At 48.7% G+C, this 25,588-nt stretch overlaps 1 protein-coding gene across 3 annotated transcripts in view; it reads left to right on the top strand.

Moving 5' to 3' along the window:
- Positions 1-12,936: 12,936 nt before the first annotated feature.
- Positions 12,937-25,588, top strand: part of smg1 (SMG1 nonsense mediated mRNA decay associated PI3K related kinase) — a 35,531-nt gene continuing 22,879 nt past the window's right edge. For 2 of the 3 annotated variants that reach the window (XM_062480400.1, XM_062480384.1), the window contains exons 1-21: positions 12,937-13,208; positions 14,622-14,782; positions 16,295-16,456; positions 16,869-17,005; positions 18,427-18,485; positions 18,689-18,902; positions 19,639-19,764; positions 20,414-20,486; positions 20,577-20,674; positions 20,993-21,166; positions 21,272-21,493; positions 21,749-21,850; positions 22,150-22,443; positions 22,570-22,700; positions 22,854-23,015; positions 23,143-23,261; positions 23,441-23,528; positions 23,629-23,730; positions 23,997-24,137; positions 24,308-24,516; positions 25,199-25,395. In XM_062480400.1, the coding sequence (XP_062336384.1) occupies positions 13,132-13,208; positions 14,622-14,782; positions 16,295-16,456; positions 16,869-17,005; positions 18,427-18,485; positions 18,689-18,902; positions 19,639-19,764; positions 20,414-20,486; positions 20,577-20,674; positions 20,993-21,166; positions 21,272-21,493; positions 21,749-21,850; positions 22,150-22,443; positions 22,570-22,700; positions 22,854-23,015; positions 23,143-23,261; positions 23,441-23,528; positions 23,629-23,730; positions 23,997-24,137; positions 24,308-24,516; positions 25,199-25,395 (3,048 nt within the window). In that variant the 5' untranslated portion in view covers positions 12,937-13,131. The remainder of the gene's footprint in view (positions 13,209-14,621; positions 14,783-16,294; positions 16,457-16,868; positions 17,006-18,426; positions 18,486-18,688; positions 18,903-19,638; positions 19,765-20,413; positions 20,487-20,576; positions 20,675-20,992; positions 21,167-21,271; positions 21,494-21,748; positions 21,851-22,149; positions 22,444-22,569; positions 22,701-22,853; positions 23,016-23,142; positions 23,262-23,440; positions 23,529-23,628; positions 23,731-23,996; positions 24,138-24,307; positions 24,517-25,198; positions 25,396-25,588) is intronic. The other variant, XM_062480392.1, reaches the window with a different exon arrangement.

Genomic DNA, 25,588 nt, shown 5'->3' with positions numbered 1-25,588 from the left:
ATCTTGGTTTAGTAAATTTGGGTCATTATTTGACTTGCTATTTTTACTTTGTCTAGGTCAGAGTTGGCGAACTCTGATAGCGTACAAGAACTCTGGTCGCGTGAAGTATTTAAAGAAATATGTAAAAATCTGTATTCTTGATCTGAGGCAAAGGATCTGTTAACAGAGAATACGGCCCATACTCTTGACCTGGGAAAGGGTCTGTTAACAGAGTGTATGGTTTTATATATACAGACCAGGGGTGAACCAAATGTATATGTTACTTTTAAGATGCATGTTTAAAGTTGTTTTTCTCTTTTGAACAGAGATCTTGTTGGGTTTTTATTTTTTGTTTAAATTGTAACTGTATTAAGTGTTGTTTTGAGTTTTTTTTCTTAAAGACCAAGCACAGTAGGTGGGCGGTCATAATGTAGTAGGGTCAAAGGCTTATGCGAGAGACCGACTTTTAAGGGTAAAGTGTTTTAAACAAGTTAGGGATACTTTGACAATGTAAAGGGACAGTTAGGATTGTTAACTGACAAACTTGGCGTTAAATGATCAGCGAGGGACACAATCAAATACTGAGGGAAAGATAGACTGGCAGTTTATTGATTAGCTCGTCTCTCTTAAGCACGAATTGTGGTTATTTTGTTACTCATGACGTAACGGAGTTGTGGAAATTATTGTAGGCCCGTTCCCAAGTTGAGGTTTTTTTTGTATGCGCGTCCCATGATTGAGCGCCCGGAAGACGAGGATAGTTTGGCTTGAAAAGGCCATATTTGTAGTTAACCATATCAGAAAATACGGTCAGATCAAGCTAAAACTGATTCTGATAGAGAAGCTAGGAGTGAGCTGGAGCGTCTTGAGAAACAGAGACAAGATGCACAGAAAAGTGAGCTAGAACGTTTCGAGCGAGACAAACAAGAGGCTGCTAGAATTGAACTAGAGCAGTTTGAGAGAGAGAAGGTCGGGGAGTCACGTTAGAACGTGATCAGACTGAACAAAGTCATAAAGTGAGGGAACTCGAGACATTGCTTGCACATGCTAACGGTGCCAAAACAAATTGTGAGGAGTCAGTAGTTGTGAAAAAGGCTGAAGGTAGCGCTCAAGGGAAACTACTACCTAAGATTTGTAGCCTATTTACCGACGATGAAGATGATGTTGTTGCTATAGCTGCGGCTATGCAGAGGAGAGCCAGAGACATGGAAAATGCATTGTTATGGGAAGTAGCGGGTCAGGTGCAGCCAGCACATAACCTATATGAGAAAAGATGAGGATCCTACAGATTATCTGGAAAGATTTACTAGGATTTTTGAAAAAAAAAACATTTCTGGTTTCACAGCAGCTGCATCCCCATGCCACTTTATCATGTGTTCATATGTTGATAGCTTCCTGAACTCCAGGTAGAAGTTAAGAAACAGGTTCTACATTGGGAGAACAAAACTGTTGATATAATTATGGATTATGTCAAACATAATTGTACATTGATGCAGGAGAATGCAGGAAAGAAAGTTGAGAAATTAATGACATTGCAAATGAATGTCTTACGGAAAGAAAATAATATGTTTAAAGGAAAAAGGAGAGCCAGGAGCAGGCAGCAAGGGGAGTTAGAGATAGACAGGGATATGTGCATACTCTGTAGACAGATACGCCACAGGGCAGGTGATGGTCCAGGCACAGTATACAGAAAATAGTCAGTACCCTTCAGTCACATACTCCATACTACTGCACTCAACCCCTCCCGTTTTCTTCAGAACGAAGAGCTTGCTGTGGCCTGCTCAAGGACACTCAGACAGTAAACAGTCACAATCAAAATAAGAATAATCAAGAATAGGGGAGGCAGAGAGCTTCTCTTTTTCAAGTAAGTCACAGAGCTACTAGGTCAGCCAGTGCAACTGTAGACAGTACCCACAATCAATGAGATGGTAGTGGTAGTTTCTGGGGTTCCTGTGGACACAACTGTCAGTTAGCTGTTATGGGTGGATAGATGGATCTTTGAATGATGATGTATTTCTTTCAACTATGGGGTGTCAAATAAATCTGTTGGAAAGGAATTTGTTGTGCAAACTGAACCGAAATGATATGCACTACTGACTTTTTCTTATCTATTCCTTAGGATAAAGAACACTTGGCCTAGCAATCTCATACATATCCCCCAGCAGTGGAATGCAGAAATTTTAGCGACCGCAGATGTGGCCTTGCTAGAAGCTGGGCCTGAGCTACTGTAGTCCATACATGCTAATCATATTGGGCGCATTAAGAATGTTACCCCAGTTGTTATTATCATTGATTGTAGTACGACTCTTGAGAACCGTACCTCAGTATGCTTGTAATAGAGAAGTAGGGAAAGGTATTGTCCCAGTTATTGATGCTTTGTTGAAACAAGGAGTCATAGGTAGACTTAAGGTCAATTTGATCCTTTAAGGCTAATAAAATACTTGGAAGTTTATTATGGGTTTATAAGCAGGTAATGCCTGTGTTATACATCCTGTTGTGCCTAACCCTGTTACGATACTTAGCAAGTAACCCTGTTACTTTCTAGCTCTGTTAATGACTATTGTTTGCTTTCTTTTCTGTTCCCATTGCAGAAGAGAGACAGTATCTGTTTGCTTTCACATTTTGCCAGGTCCAGTATAAGTTTGCAGTTCTGCCACAGGGATACACCGAATCACCCACGTTGTTTAGTCAAGCATTACGAGAGGACCTCCAGGATGTCACCTTAGCAGCCGGCTCTACTCTGGTGCAGTATATTGATGACTTATTGATATGTTCTACGGATCTTGCCTCCTGCCAACAGGACACTATTGCTGTGCTTCAGGCACTGGCTGAGAAGGGCCACAAGGCCTCAAAGGCAAAACTACAGTTATGGTCTGAGGAGGTCAAGTATCTGGGCCATACACTCAAAGGTACAGAGCGACTATTGACTCCTGATAGAGTGGAGGCCATCCGATTGATACCGAAGCCTAGAACACCAAAATAACTCAAATCTTTTCTAGGTTCAGCCGGGTATTGTCGTCAGTGGGTCCTTGATTATGCTGTGTTGGCTAGACCTCTCCTCGATTTAATGAAGGGCCAGACTGATACTCATTTGTTGTGGAACATTGAAGCTGATAAATCATTTGTATCTCTCAAGCAGGCTTTGGCCCAGGCGCCAGCTCTCGGTCTGCCAGACTACAGCAAGCCATTCACACTGTACTGCCACGAGGCCAAAGGGTTTGCCCAGGGTGTACTGACCCAGGAGCATGGTAATCTTAGGAGGCCTATCGCCTATGTGAGTTCTTCTTTAGATACTGTGGCAGCAGGTTTCCCCCCGTGCTTACGAGCAGTCTGTGCTGCGGCAACATGTGTGGAAGCAACTACAGATATAGTGCTGGGGTCGCCCTTGGCAGTGATGGTTCCTCACGCAGTAAGTGCTCTTCTGTTACGCACCAAAACTCAACACCTGTCAGCCACCAGAGCCACAAAGTATGAATTGATTTTGTTGACTCAAAGTAACATTACATTTACATTTACATTTATTCATTTAGCAGATGCTTTTATCCAAAGCGACTTCCAAGAGAGAGCTTTACAAAGTGCATAGGTCACTGATCATAACAACGAGATAGCCACAAAACATTGCGAGTAGCCAAAACATGAAGCACACATTGTGAACAACCAAAATAAGTGCCAAAGGAAAGAACCATAAGAGCGTGTAGTTAAACAAGTTACAATTAAACAACATGAGCTGCTATAAGTGCAAGTGTACCTGTGGAAAAAAAAGCAAGCAACAATAATAAAACAATATATCACAGCGAGTACAAAAATGTAAGTCAGTTACCACTAACCACAAGAGCAACAAGTCTCTAAGCAAGAGTCATTGTGATCCTTGAGGACAAACATTACGATCCACAGTGAACTTAGACACTCCGTTTATGAAGAGACGGACAAAACACTTTCTTCATCAGTGTTCATATGTGTGTGTTTCTGTCTGTTTGTGTTTTAGGTGTGTGTGTGTTTGTCGAAACGGCTAATCCACAGCCAACACCAAATCAACACGTATGGGGCCTTTCCCAATGACATCACTGGGTGTATCCACAACGTTTTCAAACCCCTCTTTATCCAAACTTCTAAATATAACCAGTACGTTGTGAGGACTGATTTAATCCAACGGTCAAGGATCAGATGGTTTGCTACAAAGGGGAAGGTCACATTTTTGGTTCGACTTCAAAGGAACTGATTGACAAGATTTGGCTCCTTGACTTGTTAAAATACCATGAACCACATGCTGGTGCTAAAAGGTTGGATTCCTCCAGAGTCCGATCCTTGATGTAAATGTTTTTTACGTAGTGAGAGCAGTTATGAGTTCTGTGCTTGAGTTGTCGAAAATATGGTTACGGCTCATTTATACCATAATTGCATAGAAACATTCTTAAATGTCTCCCGTCTAGATTTTGTTTTTGGAAGTTCCCTTACGTCATGCTTTAAATTACTTTTTCACAAGAGATGAGGACTCTGGTGCAAGTTTGAATGTAGGGAGGGCATCCACACGCAGTTGGTTTAGATCCAGCTGTTTTACGGCGTTCTTCGGTCGCGAAGGGCGTTAATTAGACAACTACAAACAATCCCTTAACGACTGTCGGGCATGATCCCAAGCCCATCTGCTTTAACGACTCATCCGCGCAGTAATTACAGCCTCGTCTAGCCCGGAGCACACGGTGTTTCCTGCACAGCGGCAGTAGGGAGCCAGCCCCGCTGTTTATCCCGACTCCGCCACTGCAGTAATCGGTGCTCATTGAAAAATGACCAGGTCCATTTGTAATAGGGTTGTACTTGAATTAACGGCTAATGGCTGTGTATCGGGGTCCTCTAAGTGCAGTGTCATCAAACCGGGACTGGTCAGGGAGCCAAATCGTCTGAGGACAGCAGGTTACAGCTAATGACATTGCCTGTGCTCAGCAAATTTCGAGACTGGTTTGTCTAGGGTTTCTGGACTTTTCTTGGACTTCTCTGGGAGGCAAAATGGCCTACTTAATGACACAAAATGAAAAATGAGATATGTATTTAAAATGTAGGCCTACGTAAGCAACAGCTATGATGCATATTTGGTTGTGTTTGATTGTTCTGGCATCTAGGAAGTAGGAACTAGACTCAAGTAATGCAAATCATATCTGAAATCGTTTCAAGTGTTTTTTTGACAAATGTCTGCCTTAACAACCCAAACAGTCCTTCTCAGCATGGCCGGACATGACAGCCTTGAAATGGTGGCTGAGTCTCCGCTGCCTGTCTGCATTCATCATCTTTGACCTCAAGCCATGCCCTTCACTTTCCCCCAATCCCCTTGACTTCACCACTGTTTACTGTGCTACACTGTTACCTAGCAACATAACATATGTAGTTAAAGTGGAGTCCAAGCAGAAGGAACAACTCAGAGGGAGGTGGGGGCTGAGAGAGAGAGAGAGAGAGAGAGAGAGAGAGAGAGGTTCCAAGGAGTCAACAGCTGTTAACTGTCAGCTGTCCAGTTTTCCATACATAAGAGATATCTTTATACCTAGTTATACAAGAAAAAAAGGTGGAGAACAGTATAGGAACACATACTGAACAAGTTGGACATCTTTATAAGCAAAAGGACAGAAGAAAAATACAGTAATTTGAAGAACTCCACAGCAAGCTAGCAAGCTAACAGTTCACCTTCGTCTCCATGACAACGCAGTGAGTTGTTGTCAAACAAATCAGAGCTATCAAAACAGCTAACTAGTTAGAATAACTAACTGAAAAAAAGTGAAATACAGACAATTGAATATCCTCTTAAATGTACTAGAATATGGATTCCCTCCCCCCTGGTATGGAGGCAATATCCATACTATATCCAAAGGATATTACTAATGAGAATGGCCGAAAACAATACAAACAAAAGCTTCTAAAAAACAACCCAGAGACACTATATGCCGACTCCTACAAAATTGGAGATGTCAGCAACCTAATCTTCTACAGTGACCAGCCCCTCGCCTGGCACAGTGCTATTAAAGCGCACTACCCCTCAACAAAAAAAAGAAGGGATTTGCAATGGCTGGAAACTAAGAATAAGAGATGAGGAAGAACCAGAGAAAGACATAGCCCACATTAACCTGTACAAAACTGGAACAATAATAGTGCAAGGAAAAGACATCAAACAATTCCAACAAGACTTTTTAAATATTAAAGAGAAGGCACAACAGGAGAAGACTGAGAACATCCCCCTCATCCTGGCTGGGGCAGACTGTGCAGACGATGCCCCCCCTCCTGAAGGCCTTATAGAGACCACACAGACTCCAGTGGAAGTCGACGCCAGTGACGAGAGGATGTCTAAACTCTGCGCCTCTTTAATGGACATGAGAGAGAGATTCACTGGACTAGAAATTGAACTTGTTGAAATGAGAGAACTCATCAACACACTACAAACATCACAGACAAAAAACACTGAAAAACAGAGAAAAGTGCCTGTAAGCAATCACCAAGAAGCAGAGGAAAGAAGGGACGACCTCAAGAGAGAAGTGTCTGCACTAAGGATAGAAATGAAAGAACTACAGGAAGAAAGGTTGAGCTATCAGGCCCAGCTGACGGCAATGAGAGAAGAGATAAGAGAGCTGAGGCAAGAAAAAGAGCCAATAACAAACCAACCCACCTCTGACCTTGACAATAACCTCGACAATATGGGACAAATCAATCTGGACCAACTGAACTCCGCCCCTTGCATAGAACACAACAACCATACCGAGGCCACACCACCTACAGAGGACACACACATTCCAGAAATAGTGCTCCTAATCGACTCGAATGGGAAGTACATAGAAGAAAAAAAGCTCTTCCCGAAACACAAAGTTACAAAACTCTGGTGTCCAAACATCCAGGGTGCCCTTCACCTGCTGAATGAAGAAAAGATAGGATCCCCCAGTCACATAATTATTCATACGGGTACTAACGACTTAAGAATACTGCAAGATAAAGTGGCCACTGCACTTAAAGGTGTGATAGAGAAAGCCACACACACTTTCCCTAACTCAAGAGTAGTGATCTCTACGCTGCTACCAAGAAAAGACTTCCACCCTGCCACCATCCAGAGGATTAATGCCAGCATATCCAGAGACTGTGCACTCAAGCCTAACGTCCAACTGGCCCACCACCCCACACTTGATCTTGACTGTCTGTATGACCAAGTACACCTTTACAAATCAGTCATCCCTACCTTCGCCAAGACACTCAAAGATGTAGCGCTCAATCGAAACCCCAACAACTCCCATAGGAGAAGCATAAGGTCACACAGCCCAACCAGAGCAAGGAGAAGTCTTCCTGGAGCTACAACAAGAGGAGCTGCACACAGAGGACCTACGGCCAGAAACCCCCCCACAAGACTACAGCACCACCAGACAGACAGACAGACTCCATCAGGACCATAAAACCTACCGTCACAGAGTCCCCACCTACCGATCCATTCTACCCAAACCAACCCTGGTCAGCCCCAATATCCTCTCCCCCTGAACCTACCTGATCCTCCCCAGTGCACCCTCTACAACCCATCCACAGAACAACAAGAGCCCAATCCTGGCCGCCATAGCTACGCTCAAGCTGTGAGTAGAACAACACACCAAGCCCCATCATCCTGCGAGATGAGGAACATTCAACAGATGCTCAGCATGCTCTGCCAGCATCTTATAGCATAATAACAACAAAATATTAGAAATACTTTATGAATTACAAAGCTTTTACTATATCATGCTGGAATATACAAGGACTGAGGTCCTCTACTTTTGGCCTTAAGAGCAGAAACCCAGATTTTAGTAAAGAAGTAAAAAACATAGACATAATTATCCTACAGGAAACTTGGAGCAGAGGCGATGAACCTACTGGTTGCCCCCTAGGTTATAAAGAACTAATAATCCCATCCACTAAATTACCAAGAGTTAGACAGGGAAGGGACTCAGGAGGTATACTCATTTGGTATAAGTCAGACCTAAGTCATGGCATTAAATTTATCAAAAAAGGAACATTTCACATTTGGATTGAAATAGATTGCAAAATACTCTCAAATGAGAGAAATGTCTTCTTATGTGCCATCTATATACCCCCAGTAGAATCCCCCTATTTTAAAGAAGAGAGCTTCTCCATATTAGAAGAAGAGATAAGCAACTTCCAAAGCCAGGGAAATGTAATGCTTTGTGGTGACCTAAACTCCAGAACTGGAGAACAACCAGACATCCTTTGCAACCAAGGGGATAAGCATCTACCTGGTGGAGACAGCCTCAGCTTCCCTAGGTGCCCAGTGAGACTCAACTACGACAAAATAACTAACAGAAACGGGTCTCAACTACTACAACTGTGTCGCACCCTTGGTCTCTATATAGTCAATGGTAGGCTAAGAGGGGACTCTTACGGAAGGTACACCTTCAGCTCATCTATTGGCAGTAGTACTGTGGACTACTGTATCACAGACCTCAGCCCAGAGTCTCTCAGAGCATTCACAGTAAGCCCATCCACCCCCCTATCAGACCACAGCAAAATCACACTGTATATGAACAAAGAATTAATTAATCAAGAATCATCTAAAACAAGCAATCTACATAGCATTAGTAATCGTTACCGATGGCGGAAAGATAGCCAAGAAACCTATCAGGATGCTATCCACCAGCCACAAGTACAATCTCTATTGGATAATTTCTTAAACAAAACATTCCCCTGTAATAGTGAAGGTGTCAATGTAGCAATAGACAACATAAACAACATATTTGATATATCTGCCTCTCTATCTAATCTTAAAACCTCAAACAAAAACCCCAAAAAGGCCAATAATTATAAAGAAAAATGGTTTGACGAGGAATGTAAAAGCACGAGGAAGATACTGAGAAATGTATCTAACCAGAAACACAGAGACCCAGATAACCAGGCACTACGCCATCACTATGGCATAACACTTAAAGAGTATAAAAACATACTAAGGAAAAAGAAGGAACAATGTATCACAGAACAGCTCAATGTAATTGAAGAATCTATTCAATCAAATGTTTTTTGGGAAAACTGGAACAGACTATATAAACAACAACATGAAGAATTACCAATTCAAAATGGGGATATATGGATTAACCACTTCTCCAAGCTTTTCATGTACATAGATAAGAACCCAGAACAAAAACACATACACGATAAGCTCCAATTACTTGAATCTGCAATTAAGAATTACCAGAACCCTCTTGACTTTTCAATAACATTGAACGAACTACAAGATAAAATACAAAACCTAAAATCCAATAAAGCCTGCGGTGTTGATGGTATACTAAACGAAATGATCAAATTTACGGATGACAAATTTAAATTGGCCATACTAAAACTTTTTAACACCATCCTCAGTTCTGGTGTATTCCCTAAAGTCTGGAACCAAGGTCTGATCACCCCAATATTTAAAAATGGAGACAAATTCGATCCCAATAATTACCGTGGGATATGTGTCAACAGCAGACTGGGTAAAATCCTCTGTAGCATTATTAATAACAGACTCCTGCACTTTCTCAGCGAAAACAATATACTGAGCAAATGTCAAATTGGCTTTCTACCAAATTTCCGTACATCAGATCATATATTCACTCTACAAACAATTGTCGACCAACAAATTAACCAAAACAAGAATAAAATCTTCTCTTGCTTTGTTGATTTCCAAAAAGCATTTGACTCAATCTGGCATGAAGGCCTTTTATATAAACTGATAGAGAGCGGAGTCGGGGGGAAAACATATGACCTCATAAAATCAATGTACACAAATACCAAGTGTGCAGTCAAAATTGGACAAAGGCATACAGACTTCTTTGTCCAAGGTCGAGGAGTAAGACAGGGATGCAGTCTGAGTCCCACCCTCTTTAATATCTACATAAATGGTCTGGCGAGGGAACTAGAACAGTCTGCAGCACCTGGAATGCCTCTCCTGGACACAGAGGTCAAATGCCTCCTCTTTGCAGACGACCTTGTGCTTCTGTCCCCAACCAAGGAGGGACTACAGCAACATCTAGACCTGCTGCACAGATTCTGTCAAAATTGGGCCCTAACAGTCAATCTAAAAAAGACTAAAATTCTTGTTTTCCAAAAAAGAACCAGAAATCAGGATCCCAAATATCGATTCCTCCTGGGAACCAACCAATTAGAATACACCAAAAATTATACTTACCTTGGTCTAAACATCAGCACCACAGGCCACTTCCAAAAAGCTGCAAATGACCTGAGAGACAAGGCACGAAGGGCTTTTTACGCCATCAAAAGAAATGTTAAAATTGACATCCCAATCAAAATCTGGCTTAAAATTATTGAATCCATTATAGAACCCATTGCGATATATGGCTGTGAAATCTGGGGCCCACCTACTAACCAAGAATTCGCCAAGTGGGACAAACACCCCATAGAAAGCCTGCACGCAGAATTCTGTAAAAACATATTAAGAGTTCAACGCAAAACCCCAAACAATGCCTGCAGAGCTGAATTAGGAGTGTATCCTTTAATCATCAAAATACAAAAAAGAGCAACTAAATTCTACCTACACCTTAGCCAAAGTGATGAAAATACCTTCCACCACAAAGCCCTTCTATGCCAAAAGATGAAGCCAGATAAGAGTCCTCTCATCCAGCTAGTCCAGAGGCTCTGCTCACCAAACCCCACAGAGCCTCAAGACAGCAGCCACCTTATTAATCCAAAACAAATAGCAAAACAGCAAAAAGAAAAGTACATTGTTTATTGGAAAGAAGTTACACTAAAGCAAAATAAATTAGAATGCTATTTGAATCTAAAAAGACAGTACACAATGGCAGAATACCTGATCACTGTGTCTGAACCAAAAATAAGGAAGACATTAACTAAATACAGACTCAGTGAGCACAGCCTGGCCATAGAGACAGGCCGTCACAGGCAGACATGGCTGCCCAGAGAAGAGAGGCTGTGCTCTGTCTGCTCACAGGGAGAAGTGGAGACAGAGCTCCACTTCCTAACAGAATGTGACCACTATACAGACATTCGAACCAAATACTTCCCCAAAATTACCAGCATCTACAAGGAATTTGAAAATGTAACAAATAGAGAGAGACTGGTTTATTTATTGGGAGAAAAACCTAACTGCTGTATTTTAGCAGCAAAGTATGTATCAGCCTGTCATGGCTTTAGAGAAAGCCACAATGAGGACAATTTATAATATGGCAAACATAACATGTTTTAATTTTTGTTTTAACATTTTGTTTAAATTTTACTGTAATTTTTCAGAATTTCAAATTTAGTATTTGATTTTTACTATTATTATTATCATTATATAACCTGTATGTGCGTATGTATGTGTATGTATGGGTATATGCGTGTGTATATATACGTGTGGGTGTGTATGCATGTGTGTATGCGTATACATATATATATATGTATATATACATATGTGTGTGTGTATCTATTTACTTATTTATTTATACCGATTATTTGGCAACATTAATAATATACCAACTTGAATAATAATAACATGGATACAAGTTGTACACCTGTGTGGTGTAGATACACTGTATATGTTAAACTGCCGTGTGTGTCTCTGTATGTGAGTGTGTGAAATATAAGTATATATAAGGGCCATGATTAATATTTCTGTAATTCTACCGTTGCTTTGGCAATATGAACAATTGTTGTTTTCATGCCAATAAAGCCCTTTGAACTGAACTGAACTGAGAGAGAGAGAGAGAGAGAGAGAGAGAGAGAGAGAGAGAGAGAGAGAGAGAGAGAGAGAGAGAGAGAGAGAGAGAGAGAGAGAGAGAGAGAGAGAGAGAGAGAGAGAGAGAGAGAGAGAGAGAGAGAGAGAGAGAGAGAGAGAGAAAGAGAGAGAGAGAGAGAGAGAGAGAGAGAGAAAGAAAGAAAGAAAGAGAGTGAGAGAGAGAAATAATCATAGGAGGATATGGGGTATATGTTACTGCCCCAATATGTATCAACATACCACAACGGACAGTGAATGACCTGGACACACACAGCACACACACAGCACACACACAGCACATCCTGTTGTGTTAGTGTTCAACTGCTTTAATCTATTACATTTATTCCTTGTATTTAATTGATATTTGATGCTTTAACAACATTATTCGTGTCAATAAAGCACATTTGAATTTGAGAAGGGATATTCTCTGAAAAGTCTTGTCTGTGTCAACAAAATGACTGGTACGATGTCGACTCCAGCTCAGTCTTTGCTCTGTGGCGCCATCTTCTGTTACAGTTGAACAGTACACTGTGTGGGGTGTGGCAGGATTTTACTACCTCGTTTTTGACGCATATTTTCTATGCTGCAGTTAAGTTATGAAAATCCACTCACAAGCAAAGACGGCTGATTACTCACATAAACAATTCATTCATTTTATTAATCTTCTTGCGGGTGTGTAATGAGAATTTTGTCACAGATCAACAGTATATGTTATATACTGTATATTATTATTAATGTCATCATGCCTTCGATTCATTTACCCGAAGATATCATTGCTCTTGATGGACTGCAAAGATGTTGTGTGTGGATTTGACATGAGGGCCTGAAAGGTTAGAGATTGATCATATCCACATTCATTTCAAATGTGCTTAGAATGATAGTGTGTTTGGTCTTATATCAAGATATTGCATTTCGAAACAGATGCATCTCCATGCATCCTGCTGCATCCGTTCCATTCCTGACTCCCACTCACGAGTCGTGATGCTGTCGCCTGGCAACAGCACAGCCTGGGCAAAAGAACTACGTGTTCTGTAAAAACAACAAACAGACGCTAGGTAGCCAGTTAATAGACTGTAGTTAAATTAACTGTTAAGAGGATGCATGACGGTCGATGCCACATTAATGCTTTATTGGGGATAAATGTTGCGTTTGCATTGTTTTCGGTGAACCTGTTGCAGACATTAGTGTTTGTGAGGTCCGGCAGGAGGCGCTGCTATAAAGACTGGAGTGGCAAGAGCGCCTTTTAAACAGGAATCGAAGAAGGAGTTGAAGCGAGAAAAAAAAAGAAGGCCGACCCTACACAAACATTCCGCGCACAGCGATAGCAAGTAGACAACACGGCAAAGGACCCATTCATGGACGTAAATTAACACACAGCCAAATCTAATAGTAGACGGATTGTATTCCCGTTGAGAGCGGGTCATGCTGTTCTCGCAAAGGTAATGAGCCGTAAAGCCCCTGGGTCTCGGCTTAGCAGCGCCCACAAACTGCAGCGAAACTGGAATGATTGGCAGCCCAGGTTGGTATCGCGCCACTGGAAAGATAGTCCTAAATTAGACCGGGGATTCGCCGGGCCAAACCATAGCTCTTCAATTGAGCTAGCGACTATTGCCACACATGTGCTATGGCTAGCTAGCTTGTCAGTGAGTTTATGCCAAGGCAGCAAACGATACCATATTCAAGATTTCACACACAAACCGTCTGGCATTATAATATGTGTTCAAACCACCTTAATGGCTCGTTTGTTGCGTGTGCCTCGCCACACCACTTGGTTTTTAGCCTTCCTCGTGCTCTAACGTTACATGGCAACTTGAGGAAATTAGCACTAGCTAGCTCGCTAATCATTCCTGCTGACAAGTAATAGCCAGCTAGACTACCCAAGTGAGCTGTCTAGTTATCCAACTTGGGCTAGAATTCCAAAAGGAAAATAATAAAAAGAATGTCGAGTTGTATTCTGTCAGAGTTGGCTAGCAAACCATCGGTGTGCTACTGCCTGGTAATAGCTGGATAACTATTTGTTTCAAGCTAGCTTAGCTGTTGTTGTAGTGCTGGCTAACACAATGATGCGTGATAGGCGCGTCGTTAGCAAACGCGTTAACGTTAGCTTGCTAGCTCAGCTGGTGAATTGGTGTGCAACACACCTTTGTTCCTTTGCTGTAAGCACCGTGCAAATTGGTCATTTTGACAACGTTTCTGAAACTGTTTGTGACATGAAGTAGTGCAAGATATTGTGGGTGAAGTTAACGGTAATGGCAGTGCCCAGGTAACACTTAATTACGCGACCAACGTTGACTGGCTAGCTTACTTTGACCTGCTGCCTACAGGCTGCACTCAACACGGCACCTCCCTTGTTTTGTCATGCTAGTTAGCTAGCTAGCAAGTGTCATGCCACTAAACACGTTTGTATCAACTAGAATAAATGATTAACCTTTTAACGTTTTGCCTTATCATGATGTCAAGGCTTTCAGCCAAGCCCTGTAGGTACACTAACTAGCTAGCCACTAACGCTAACTGAGCTGGCCACCTAAAATGTGAACTCGAGGTGAAAGAGAGGCATTTGCAAATCAAAACGAGCTAAAGTTAACCGTCAATGCTTTTGTACCTGCCCTGTGAAAAACGGAGGATAGCTGCCGACTCATTTTAAATATCGTATAAATCCCCTAATCTTTTATGTTTATGGCTAGTTTACTGTCAAATGTGTTTCTCAAACCTGACAGGTACAGAAGAGCCATATTTGCATTGACTTAACTTGTAAACCACCGCCAATTGGAAGTGTGTTTGGTCTTTGAACCATGTCTCAACCATGTCTCAATATACCATTAGGCTGGTAATCTGGTTACAGGGGCAAGATGCATGGCAGTTCCCGATATCCCGAGTACACTTGACTGATGTCAGCGTGGGCATGTTTGTTTTGTGACTGTGTGCATCCCAGAGGCGACAGCGTGTCTTCTAGCCAGGACGGTGTGAAGTACAGCGCCTCCAGAGACTTCGGCCCAGCAGCTGCTGTGTATGACTCTGCACCCCCGGACCAGCCTGACTCCCCAGCGCTGCACAGCGATGCCTACACACCTGCCGACACGCTGGACGAAGGGGGTGAGCGCTCCGCCCGGCGTAACGCGCTGAATGATGAACACCTGTCCGGTTAACGCTCATGTCATCCATACAGACTGGCGTACAGAAGCGTAGGGGTCGATGTGTCCTGTTTGGTACATTTACATGTGTTCATTTAGCAGACGCTTTTATCCAAAGCGACTTCCAAGAGAGAGCTTTACAAAAACGGTGTGTCAAGTGAGTGGCCTCGGGGTGTGGAATACCATGGTAGAACCACACCTTATTTTCTTTCTCTCTACCTTGAGATAGGTGTAGGTTTGTGGAGATCAGTTCAGGTTTATTGATTTCCCGCGGGTCAATTTGGGTGCAACGTTACAAGTGTATATAACCTAAAACAGCCAATCCATACAGGCCCAAACAAACACATTAAACCTGTCTAAAGACATTGTATTTATTCCTCCTAACATTACCTAGAATTTAAAAGCTTTCTAGCTGAGGGGGGATACATGAATATCTGTCATCACAGGTTGAGGTGTCGCCATAACAACCCAGAGTTTTTATGCACTCCTGCTACCTTTTGAGGCGGAGCCACGAGTAGGCCCAGCATGCACATTTGAATACTCTAAGTCCTGCGTACCTTTCTGAGTTTGATACTGAACCCTGGTGTGGTCTAAGCAAGCTGTGGCGCTGACCTCCCTAGTTGATTTCTTTAGGGCTGCTAGGCCTATTGGAGCAGAGCAGAAGGGGCCGTGTGTTCACGGAGTCAGGTGGCTGAGCGGTTAGGGAATCGGGCTAGTAATCTGAAGGTTGCCAGTTCAATTCCCGGCCGTGCCCAAAAAAATTACATTGTGTCCTCGGGCAAGGCACTTCACCCTACTTGCCTCGGGGGGGATTGTCCCTGTACTTACTGTAAGTCGCTCTGGATAAGAGCGTCTGCTAAATGACTAAATGTAAATGTGTTGTCGTCATTGTGTCTTGTGAGAGGTTGGGGTTAGGATGTTGCCGCCGGTTGCTCTTCTCAGAGACGCTCGTCTGTTTGTTGACTGACTGACAAGGAAGTGAAAGGAAAAGTAGTGTGCGCTGTCACGTCAGGCTCACAGGTACACAACCGGAAAATCACGGTGTTTTCCGTCCGCCAACTCCAAAGGGGGGGGTGGGGGGCTGTCCTTTGGAGTCGTCGTTCACATTCTGTTGTTGACTGGCACTTTCCGTGTCGATAGAAGTCCTAGATACACTGTCTGAAAACGGAGCCCTTAGTTATGGTATCTAGTGATTTGGAAGTTCCACTCCCCTCTGCTTTCAACAGGAGCTTCTCCCTTTGTGGCTTAACATATCTGCTGGAGTTCCTGTCTTTATGAGGTTGAGGGAATGTAGCCTACTTTTGCTGGGGGGGGGGGGGGGGGTTACCTTACCATGTGACCTGACCTGGGACACCTGGGCTGTTCCATGTTTCACCTGCCGTTCAGCACCTGTGGGGTATGGTGGAGTAAGTGTGATGTGGTGAGGTGGATTGAAACATTTCCCATCCCTTTCCCTCCATCTTGGAACCAACAGGTGGATATGAAGCCGACCCGGGTCTCTGTGATAACACATTTGGTTGGAAGTCGCTGGGGCAAGAGTTGAGGATCAACGATGTGACGACGGATTTGACCCCTTTTCAGCATGGAAACCATGGAAACCGTGCTTTAGCTTCTAAGGACATGAGGAAATCACAGGGTGAGCCAACACTGCTAGGCTAACTTGCTGCTAGGCTAACTTGCTGCTAGGCTAACTTGCTGCTAGGCTAACTTGCTGCTAGGCTAACTTGCTGCTAGGCTAACTTGCTGCTAGGCTAACTTGCTGTTATGTTATCTGGCCGTCAAGCTAACTTGCTGTCACGCTAACTTGACTCAGTGGGGGCAGGTCAGCATGGCAGCACTACGTCAGAGAGATATTTCACACATTCCATCACAATTCATTCAAGTCGATGCGGCCGTTGCTAACTTTTCAGATCTGCTTCAAAGCACTCGCCACTCACGGTCCACTGCTAAAAGGAAATCTACTTTTGTCTCTGTTGCGTATCTCGTGTGTGTGTCTCTCTGTGTGTGTGTGTGTGTGTGTGTGTGTGTGTGTGCGTCCTCCCCTTCAGACAGAGGCATGGCTCACTCGGAGGAGTCCCGCCTGGCCAACCTCCTGCGCCGCGTGTCCCGGGAGGAGGACCGGGACCGCAGGCTGGCCACGCTCCGACAGCTGAGGGACTTCATCACCCACTCGGACAACAAAGTGGTGAGGGGACAGCGCTCGGGGGGACGGCGCTCGGGGGGGCGGCGCTCGGGGGGATAGCGCTCGGGGGGACAGCGCTCGGGGGGTCCTTCTGCTCAGGTCACCTGAGCCCCTCCTCCACGCCCTCCGGTAGTCCCCCTCTAGCCCGCCAGAGGTCCCCGTTTAGCCCGCCAGAGGTCCCCGTTTAGCCCTCCAGAGGTCCCCCTCTAGCCCTCCGGAGGTCCCCCTCTAGCCCTCCGGAGGTCCCCCTCTAGCCCTCCGGAGGTCCCCCTCTAGCCCTCCGGAGGTCCCCCTCTAGCCCTCCGGAGGTCCCCCTCTAGCCCTCCGGAGGTCCCCCTCTAGCCCTCCGGAGGTCCCCCTCTAGCCCTCCGGAGGTCCCCCTCTAGCCCTCCGGAGGTCCCCCTCTAGCCCTCCGGAGGTCCCCCTCTAGCCCTCCAGAGGTCCCCCTCTAGCCCTCCAGAGGTCCCCCTCTAGCCCTCCAGAGGTCCCCCTCTAGCCCTCCAGAGGTCCCCCTCTAGCCCTCCAGAGGTCCCCCTCTAGCCCTCCAGAGGTCCCCCTCTAGTCCTCCGGTCTGAGCTTCAACGTCGGCCCGGTGCAAACAGTCCTCCTCGTTGTTCTTTTGAAGCTCATTTACATCTATTCATTCATTTAGCAGATAGTTGTTATCCTAAATGCCAGGCATGTAAATGCATAAGAGAGCAGATCACTGAACTCATGCTCCTTGATTCATCAGTATTAGGAAGAGTGCCAAGGAATAATCACTAGTCTTTACCAGACAACAATTGCATCATCTCAACTACAGCTATTATATTATTCTGTTAACACCGAAGTCTGCCACAATAACATATTATATTTTAGTTTGCATTTTGGTTCGGATGTAGTTTCTTTTTTCGGTCGGCAGTAATGATCAGCTACTCGACACGCTTGTCTTCCAACAGCATGGAAGGGTTCCTGGCCTGCGGCACCCGTGTCTATTCATCCCCTCGTTCCTCCTCCTCTACTCCCTTTTGTTCCCCGTGACCTTCTAAAGAGAACTCATTGTAACCTCTGCGGGAAAAGATACACAAATCTCCTTGTGGACGTTTGAGTCAGGGCCTGTGTCCGTTGCTGTATGAGGGTAAACGCCAGGCTAGGGATTGTGTTTGGAACCCAGGAGAGGGGCGTGGCGCTGGCACCAAGCCACGCCCCCTCAGCATTGTTGTCCGTTATCGCGTCGCCCCAAGATAACCCCCCTCGCTTCCGTTTTTAGAAACCAGGTCCTGCCCCGTTCTATTTGAGGTGTTGGATGAAAACAGCCCCCCCCCTCTCCCCAACCTCCTCCTCATCCATGAGCTGTGGCCCCTAGAGGTTAGAGCTGCTGTGGTGTGCGTGTGTGTGCCCCCCCCCCCCCTCTAACGCTAGTGCTTTGGCTCCTCCCCTTCCAGGCCCTGGTGAAACAGCAGGACACCATCCTGAGCACCCTCAATGAGATCCTGAACGAGAGGTAAGAAGGCTCGCCCGGGCTGCAGCTTTGCCCGCCCGAGGTCAAGGAGGAAGGATGGATGAGCGCGCGTGTGTTGAGTGTTTGGGGAATGCTCTCGATCGCTCATCCTGGGTGCTTATGCTCCTCGATCCTCACTCTCTGGTTCTCTCCCACCTTCCTCCCCCCTCTCCCCCACCCCTGTGTGTGTGTGTGTGCCCCCGCAGCAGCAAGCTCCTGTGGGAGCTACGTCAGGAGGCCGCGTGCTGCGTGGGCTTGCTCTGCACGGCCCTCAGCTACGAGGCCGAGCGCATCTTCAAGTGGCTGTTCGCCAAGTTCTCCGCCTGCGGCCGCGACGACATCAGGCTGCTGTACCTGCTGGCGGCGCACCGCGCCCTGGAGACGGCCGGCGAGAGGAAGGCCTTCTCAGCCGTCATGCAGGTGGGCGCCTCAAGGGGGGCGGGGCTCTGAAGGGGGGCCGGGGCTCTGAAGGGGGGCCGGGGCTCTGAAGGGGGGCCGGGGCTCTGAAGGGGGGCCGGGGCTCTGAAGGGGGGCGGGGCTCTGAAGGGGGGCGGGGCTCTGAAGGGGGGCCGGGGCTCTGAAGGGGGGCCGGGGCTCTGAAGGGGGGCGGGGCTCTGAAGGGGGCCGGGGCTCTGAAGGGGGGCCGGGGCTCTGAAGGGGGGCCGGGGCTCTGAAGGGGGGCCGGGGCTCTGAAGGGGGGCCGGGGCTCTGAAGGGGGGCCGGGGCTCTGAAGGGGGGCCGGGGCTCTGAAGGGGGGCCGGGGCTCTGAAGGGGGGCCGGGGCTCTGAAGGGGGGCGGGGCTCTGAAGGGGGGCGGGGCTCTGAAGGGGGGCTGGGTTGGGAGAGGTAGGAGGAGTGTGACGGCGATGGATAAGGTGGGAGGGGTTGTTGGGGGTGACGCTGGTTTCCACACACACGGACCGGCTGACGTCTTTATACTGTAGTGTTGGTTGCTGTCCATCAGTCGAGGGACAGCAACCAACACGCAAAGGTGTTGGAGGAGGGTGTTGGTTTGGTTTGGGATGTGACGGTTGTTTTGCAATGCCTGGTTAATATTACTGGGCATCTTGCCCATACCAGAACCAGTATGAACCAGTCCCAGCCTGCTGCTGTGAGTGTTTAGAACCAGTATTAACCCCCCTGCCTGTGTTCTCCAGCTGGTGATGAGCAGCCTGCAGTCCATCCTGGAGAACCTGGACACCCCGGAGCTGCTGTGTCAGAGCGTCAGGTGCATCCTGCAGGTGGCCCGATGCTACCCCCATGTCTTCAGCACCAACTTCAGGGTGAGTGAGGACCCTGTTGCTCCGCACGCTGGCCTCGTCCCAGCTGAGGCCCCTGGTGGATCTTAGTGGTACTGCTTTCTCGATCTGACACCCGGCTCGTCACGGTCATTTTGTTCTGTTAACTCAAGCCTAAACATCCCAAACTAGATCTTCTCTGAGAAATCAGTTCTCTTTTTTTTCTTCTCTAATCTGGCTCAAAATAATAATTTATTCATAGGAAAACTTTGAGCGGAAGACCAATTTTAGTTTGAAATAAATCCGGAACAGGGAAATTACCACCCAGTTTAAATTGTATCTCAAGTCAAGAAAGGCATAGACCTATCATGAAGCCAGGAGCACGGCGATCCACTCTACGGTGCAAGACGGAACGAGTCGGAAGTTTAGCATGGCGCTGTCTAGGGCTGGTGCACATGGCCAAACACTTTTTTTTTTGGGGGGGGGGGGGATCAATTGGTCTTCTTAGAAATGGGCCTGTTATGATCCCTTCCATTCCTGTTCCCACTGTGCTAAGCCTCCTGCTGTCTCCGTTTCTGGACTCTACAAATAGCCTCTGTCTCTCTACCAAACCATCATGGTTACACCATGGTGTAACTGTGGTGGTAACTAGGGGGTCCTCGTCCCCTCTGACCTCTCTCTCGTCCTCCTGCAGGACACGGTGGACATCCTGGTGGGCTGGCACATCGACCACACCCAGAAGCAGGCGCTCACTGTCCAGGTGTCAGGTACAGACCATTCATTTACACCTCTGGTTTCCTCTCGGGGTGAAAGCGAGGTCTTATGGAGATCTCAAACGTGTGTGTGTGTATTTCCAGGCTGGCTGCAGAGCTTGGAGCAGTTCTGGGTGGCAGACCTGACCTTCTCCACCACCCTGTTGGGACAGTTTCTGGAGGACATGGAGGCTTACGCTGAAGTGAGTACTGCCGCCACCCCCACTAGCCGCCCCCTCACCCCCGCTAGCCGCCCCCCGCTAGCCGCCCCCGCTAGCCACCCCCGCTAGCCGCCCCCACTAGCCACCCCCGCTAGCCGCCCCCGCTAGCCACCCCCGCTAGCCACCCCCACTAGCCACCCCCGCTAGCCGCCACCTCACCCCCGCTAGCCGCCCGCTCTAGCCACCCCCTCACCCCCACTCCACCCCATGGCTTGTGGTCCCCCGAGGTCTTCAAAATCAGGATGTTCTGTAACTGCCCCCCCCCCCCCCCTCCCTCCCTCTCCTCCACTGCCCTGCCAGGACCTGGGTCACGTGGGCTCCGGGGAGGCCACGGAGGAGGACATCCCTCCGCCCACGGTGTCTCTGCCCAAGCTGGCTGCGCTGCTGCGGGTGTTCAGCACCGTGGTGCGCAGCATCGGGGAGCGCTTCAACCCCCTCCGAGGACCGCCCATCACCGAGGCCTACGTCTCTGACGTGAGAGCACACACACGCACCCTCTGTATGGACAATGGAGATTAGACAAAGTTGATTCACTGCTGAATCAAAATAACGGCCTCTCTCTCTCTCTCTCTCACACAGATTCTGAGCCGGGTGCTGGCGTGCGTGACCACGGCCAAGCAGGTGCTGTTCTCGGAGGCGGTGCTGACGGCGGGGAACGAGTGCGTGAGCGTGCTGCTGGTGAGCCTGGAGCCTGGGGCCCGGCTCAGTGAGGCGGTGCTCTGCTACGGCCTGGAGCAGCTGGACGCCTGCCACTGCTGCGGCTCCCAGTACAGCCTGGCCGTGCTGGGCCTGGTCACGCTGGTGAGGACCCCCCGCCTCCTCCGTCTCCATCCCCCCGCCTCCTCCGTCACCTCCTTGTCTTCTCCCCTCCCCATCTCCTCCACTTCTCCTCGCCTTGTCCTCCATCTCTCCTCCACCTCCCCATCTCCTCTCCTGTCCTCTCCTGTGTCGCTACCGTGGCAGCAACCTTCGTCCTCCAGGGCAATGTGGCGTTGTTTACCACTAAAGTCTCCTGACCATCTCCCACTGACGTGTGTGTGTGTGTGTGTGTTTCAGATTGTGGACCAGATCAACAACAAGCTGCCTGCCTCGTTCGTGGAGAAGATTCTGGAGCCCAGCTCCCAGCTCCTGGAGCTCCGCTTTAACAGGGACAGAGAGGTGCGCGCGTGTTGACATTCAGACCGGTGTGTTTGTGTCATAATGTTACTCAACCAATTCCCATGCGTACACGAGAGAGCCTGGGTGGAGGGAGCCAGGTGTACAGGGGGAGTGAGGTGTCAGTGTGTGGGAATGTCTCACTGCGTCGAACTGAAACAGGAAGAGGTGTGTGTGTTTGAGTTCCAAAATGATCTCGCTCGGTCTCCGTGGGTCATGAGGATGACATGCATTTCTGCGTGTTTGTTTGTCGACCTACGTTTATCCCTTACACGTGTGTGCGTGTGTGTGTGTGTGTCCAGGTGATGGTTGCAGCGCTGGGTGTGTACCAGGCCGTGCTGAGCCTTAAAAACATCCCCGTGCTGGAGGCGGCCTACAAGCTGGTGCTGGGGGAGATGGCCTGCGCCCTCTCCAGCCTGCTGGCCCCCCTGGACCAGGCCCCCCCGGGCCAGGCCCCCCCTGAGGCCCCCGGACCCCACATCCGGCACCCCGCCTTCGCCAGCGTCACCCTGCCCCCCGACCGTGCCCAGTTCGCCCTCATCTTCAACCTCAGCGCCCTCACCACCATCGGGAACACCAAGAACTCCCTCATCGGGGTGAGGGCCCGGAGGCTGTTTGATGCCCTTAGTGTGTGTGTGTGTGTGAGAGAGCCTGCTAACCAGACCTGTACCGCCCCTCTCTCTCTCTCCCTCTCTGTCTCTCTTTATGTCTCTCTCCCCCAGATGTGGGCTCTGTCCCCGACGGTGTTTGCGTTGCTCAGTCAGAACCTGCTGGTGGTCCACGCTGAGCTGGCCGTGTACCACCCTGCCGTCCAGTACGCCGTCCTCTACACCCTCTACTCTCACTGCACCAGGTAACACACACACCACAGCATCATGATTATACACTCATGCATACAGTCATCACAACAGAGTGGACTGGAGTTATATACCCAACCTCCCTACCAATATACACCATGTCCTCTCTCTCCCCCTCTCGCTCGCTCTCCCCTCCTGTTTCTCTCCAGACACGACCATTTCATCTCGTCCAGCCTCTCGTCCTCCTCCCCCTCCCTGTTCGACGGGGCGGTCATCAGCACGGTCACCACGGCGACCAAGAAGCACTTCAGCACCATGCTGGCCCTGCTGGGCTCCCTGCTGAGCAAGGAACACCTGTACCCTGAGGCCAGGTACACACACACACACAGCCAGGGACACACACACACGCACACACTCAAAGGTGTGACACACGTCTCTGCGTATAGGTGTGACAGGATGGTGACCCCCTCCTCCCCCTCCCCTCCTCCCCCCCTGTAGGAAGCTGCTGCTCACCTGGGCCCTGGAGGTTTCTCTGCTGATGAAGAAGTCTGACACCTACTCCCCCCTCTTCTCCCTGCCCTCCTTCCACAAGTTCTGCAAAGGCCTCCTCTCCAACGGTACAGAGAACAGCGCTCTAGAAACTATCGCTCAGTACCGTTTGCCCATCTCGGGCCTTTTTGTCTTCCATCTCCCAAAGACCATGTCCTGGTTTGCTGCGCTGTGTTGAACCCTGTTCTGGTGTTGACCTCCCTGTTCTGGTGTGTTTGACGGGGTGTTCTGGTGTGTTTCTGTGCAGCCCTGAATGAAGAGCCAGCCGTGTGTCTGCAGACCTGCAGCAGCCTGCAGGTCCTATCCTCCTCCCTGTCCACAGAGCTGCTGCAGAGGTGACACACACACACAGCTTCACTGAATGTGCCGTCATGAAAAGGGTGCGCTGCTCTCTAACGCGCGCGCGCGTGTGTGCCCCCCCCCCTCGTGTCTCAGGTGTGTGGACGTGTGTCGCGTGCAGCTGGTCCACTCAGCGGTGAGGGTGCGGCAGGCCTACGGCAAGCTGCTCAGGACAATCCCCCTGGACGTCACCCTCAGGTCTGACCCCTGACCTCTGACCCCTCACCCCTCCTCATCCCAAACACGACAAATGAGAAGGGTCGCATTGTTTCACACGAGGCACAATACGAGACATGTCATGATATCATACACACACACACACACACCTGTGAGAAATAGTGAGTTGCAGGTTTTAGGGCTTGTTTGTTGTGTAAACTGACTTGAACAATAGTTTCATATCCCGTAAGGCAGTGTGTGTATACGTGAATAACCTGTGTGTGTGTGTGTGTGTGTGTGTGTGTCAGCCACCACAGCCGTCCTGAGACGGGGGATATCTCCCTGGCCCTGCACCGCCACATGAGCCACGCCCCCAGCACCACCTTCCACCCCCAGGACTTCAGCGACCTCATCGGCTTCATCCTGTACGGGGCGCTGCACCGCGGAGGGTAGGCCCCCCACCACCACCCTCCTGTCCCCTCGTCTGAAACACCCGCTCTAGGCTGGTCTAGGTGCAGCTCTGGGAGCCTAAATGAGAAGCCCTAGGTGACATGGCTTGTAATCAGGTAATAAAATGTGATTTAATGTCGCGTGTGTTGATTCCCTCCCCCCCACCCAGGAAGGAGCCGTGGCTGGAGCGCCTGTACCACAGCTGCCAGCGCCTGGAGAAGGGCGAGGGTGGCGGGGGGGGCAGCGTGCCGCGGGCCCTGCTGAAGACGGAGGCGGCGCTGTGGCAGTGGGCCGTGTGGGAGGCGGCACAGTTCACCGTGCTGGCCAAGCTCCGCACCCCACTGGGGCGGGCGCAGGACACCTTCCAGACCATCGAGGGTGAGGATGCCTTGTCTGACTGTGTCTGTCTGGCTTTGTGGTTGTGTGTCTGGCTGTGTGTCTGTCTGGCTGGCTGTGTGTCTGTCTGGCTGGCTGTGTGTCTGTCTGGCTGGCTGTGTGTCTCTGTCTGGCTGGCTGGCTGACTGTGTCTGTCTGGCTGTGTCTGTCTGGCTATCTGACTGTGTCTCTGTCTGGCTGTGTGTCTGTCTGGCTGGCTTTGTGGTTGTGTGTCTGGCTGTGTGTCTGTCTGGCTGGCTGTGTCTGGCTGGCTATCTGACTGTGTCTCTGTCTGGCTGGCTGTGTCTGTCTGTCTGTCTGTGTGTCTGTCTGGCTTTGTGGTTGTGTGTCTGGCTGTGTGTCTGTCTGGCTGGCTGTGTGTCTGTCTGGCTGGCTGTGTGTCTCTGTCTGGCTGTGTCTGTCTGGCTGGCTGTGTGTCTGTCTGGCTTTGTGGTTGTGTGTCTGGCTGTGTGTCTGTCTGGCTGGCTGTGTGTTTGTCTGGCTGGCTGTGTGGCTGTGTCTCTGGCTGTGTGTGTGTCCTCCCCCAAGGCCTTTACTGTTGGTTGTGCAAAAGACGGCAGTGAACGGCTTGGCTAAGGAGGGATGTGGATGTTTTTGGTCTGTCGCTAGCACTCCCACGGGTGTGAGATTGATCTTACATTTATTATGAATCTCCCCCCCGCAGGCACCATCCGCAGCCTGGCGGCCCACAGTCTGAACGCCGACTCGGAGCTCGGCCAATGGAGCGCCGGCGACACGGACGACGGTCACCATGCCAACCAGCTGCGTGTGGCGCTGCTGCTGCAGTTCCTGGAGGCCCTGGAGAAGCTGATGTACAACGCCTACGAGGGCTGCGCCAACGCGCTCACCGCCCCGCCCAAGGTACCCACGCCCGGCCGCACGCACGCCCGCGGGCGCTCTGGGAGGCCGGTCGGCACGGCTGTCATCGTGGCTCTGCCCCATGTGTCAGTGGTTCTAAAGTGTGCACTCACTCACTGCTTCTCTTCCTCCTCTTCTTCACATCTTCCTCCTCCACCTCTTCTCCTCCTCTTCTTCACCTCTTCCTCCTCCACCT

The sequence above is a fragment of the Osmerus eperlanus genome, chromosome 2, assembly GCF_963692335.1.
Source record: "Osmerus eperlanus chromosome 2, fOsmEpe2.1, whole genome shotgun sequence".
Classification (NCBI taxonomy): Eukaryota; Metazoa; Chordata; class Actinopteri; order Osmeriformes; family Osmeridae; genus Osmerus; species Osmerus eperlanus.
This window is presented reverse-complemented; position numbering and strand designations above follow the sequence as displayed.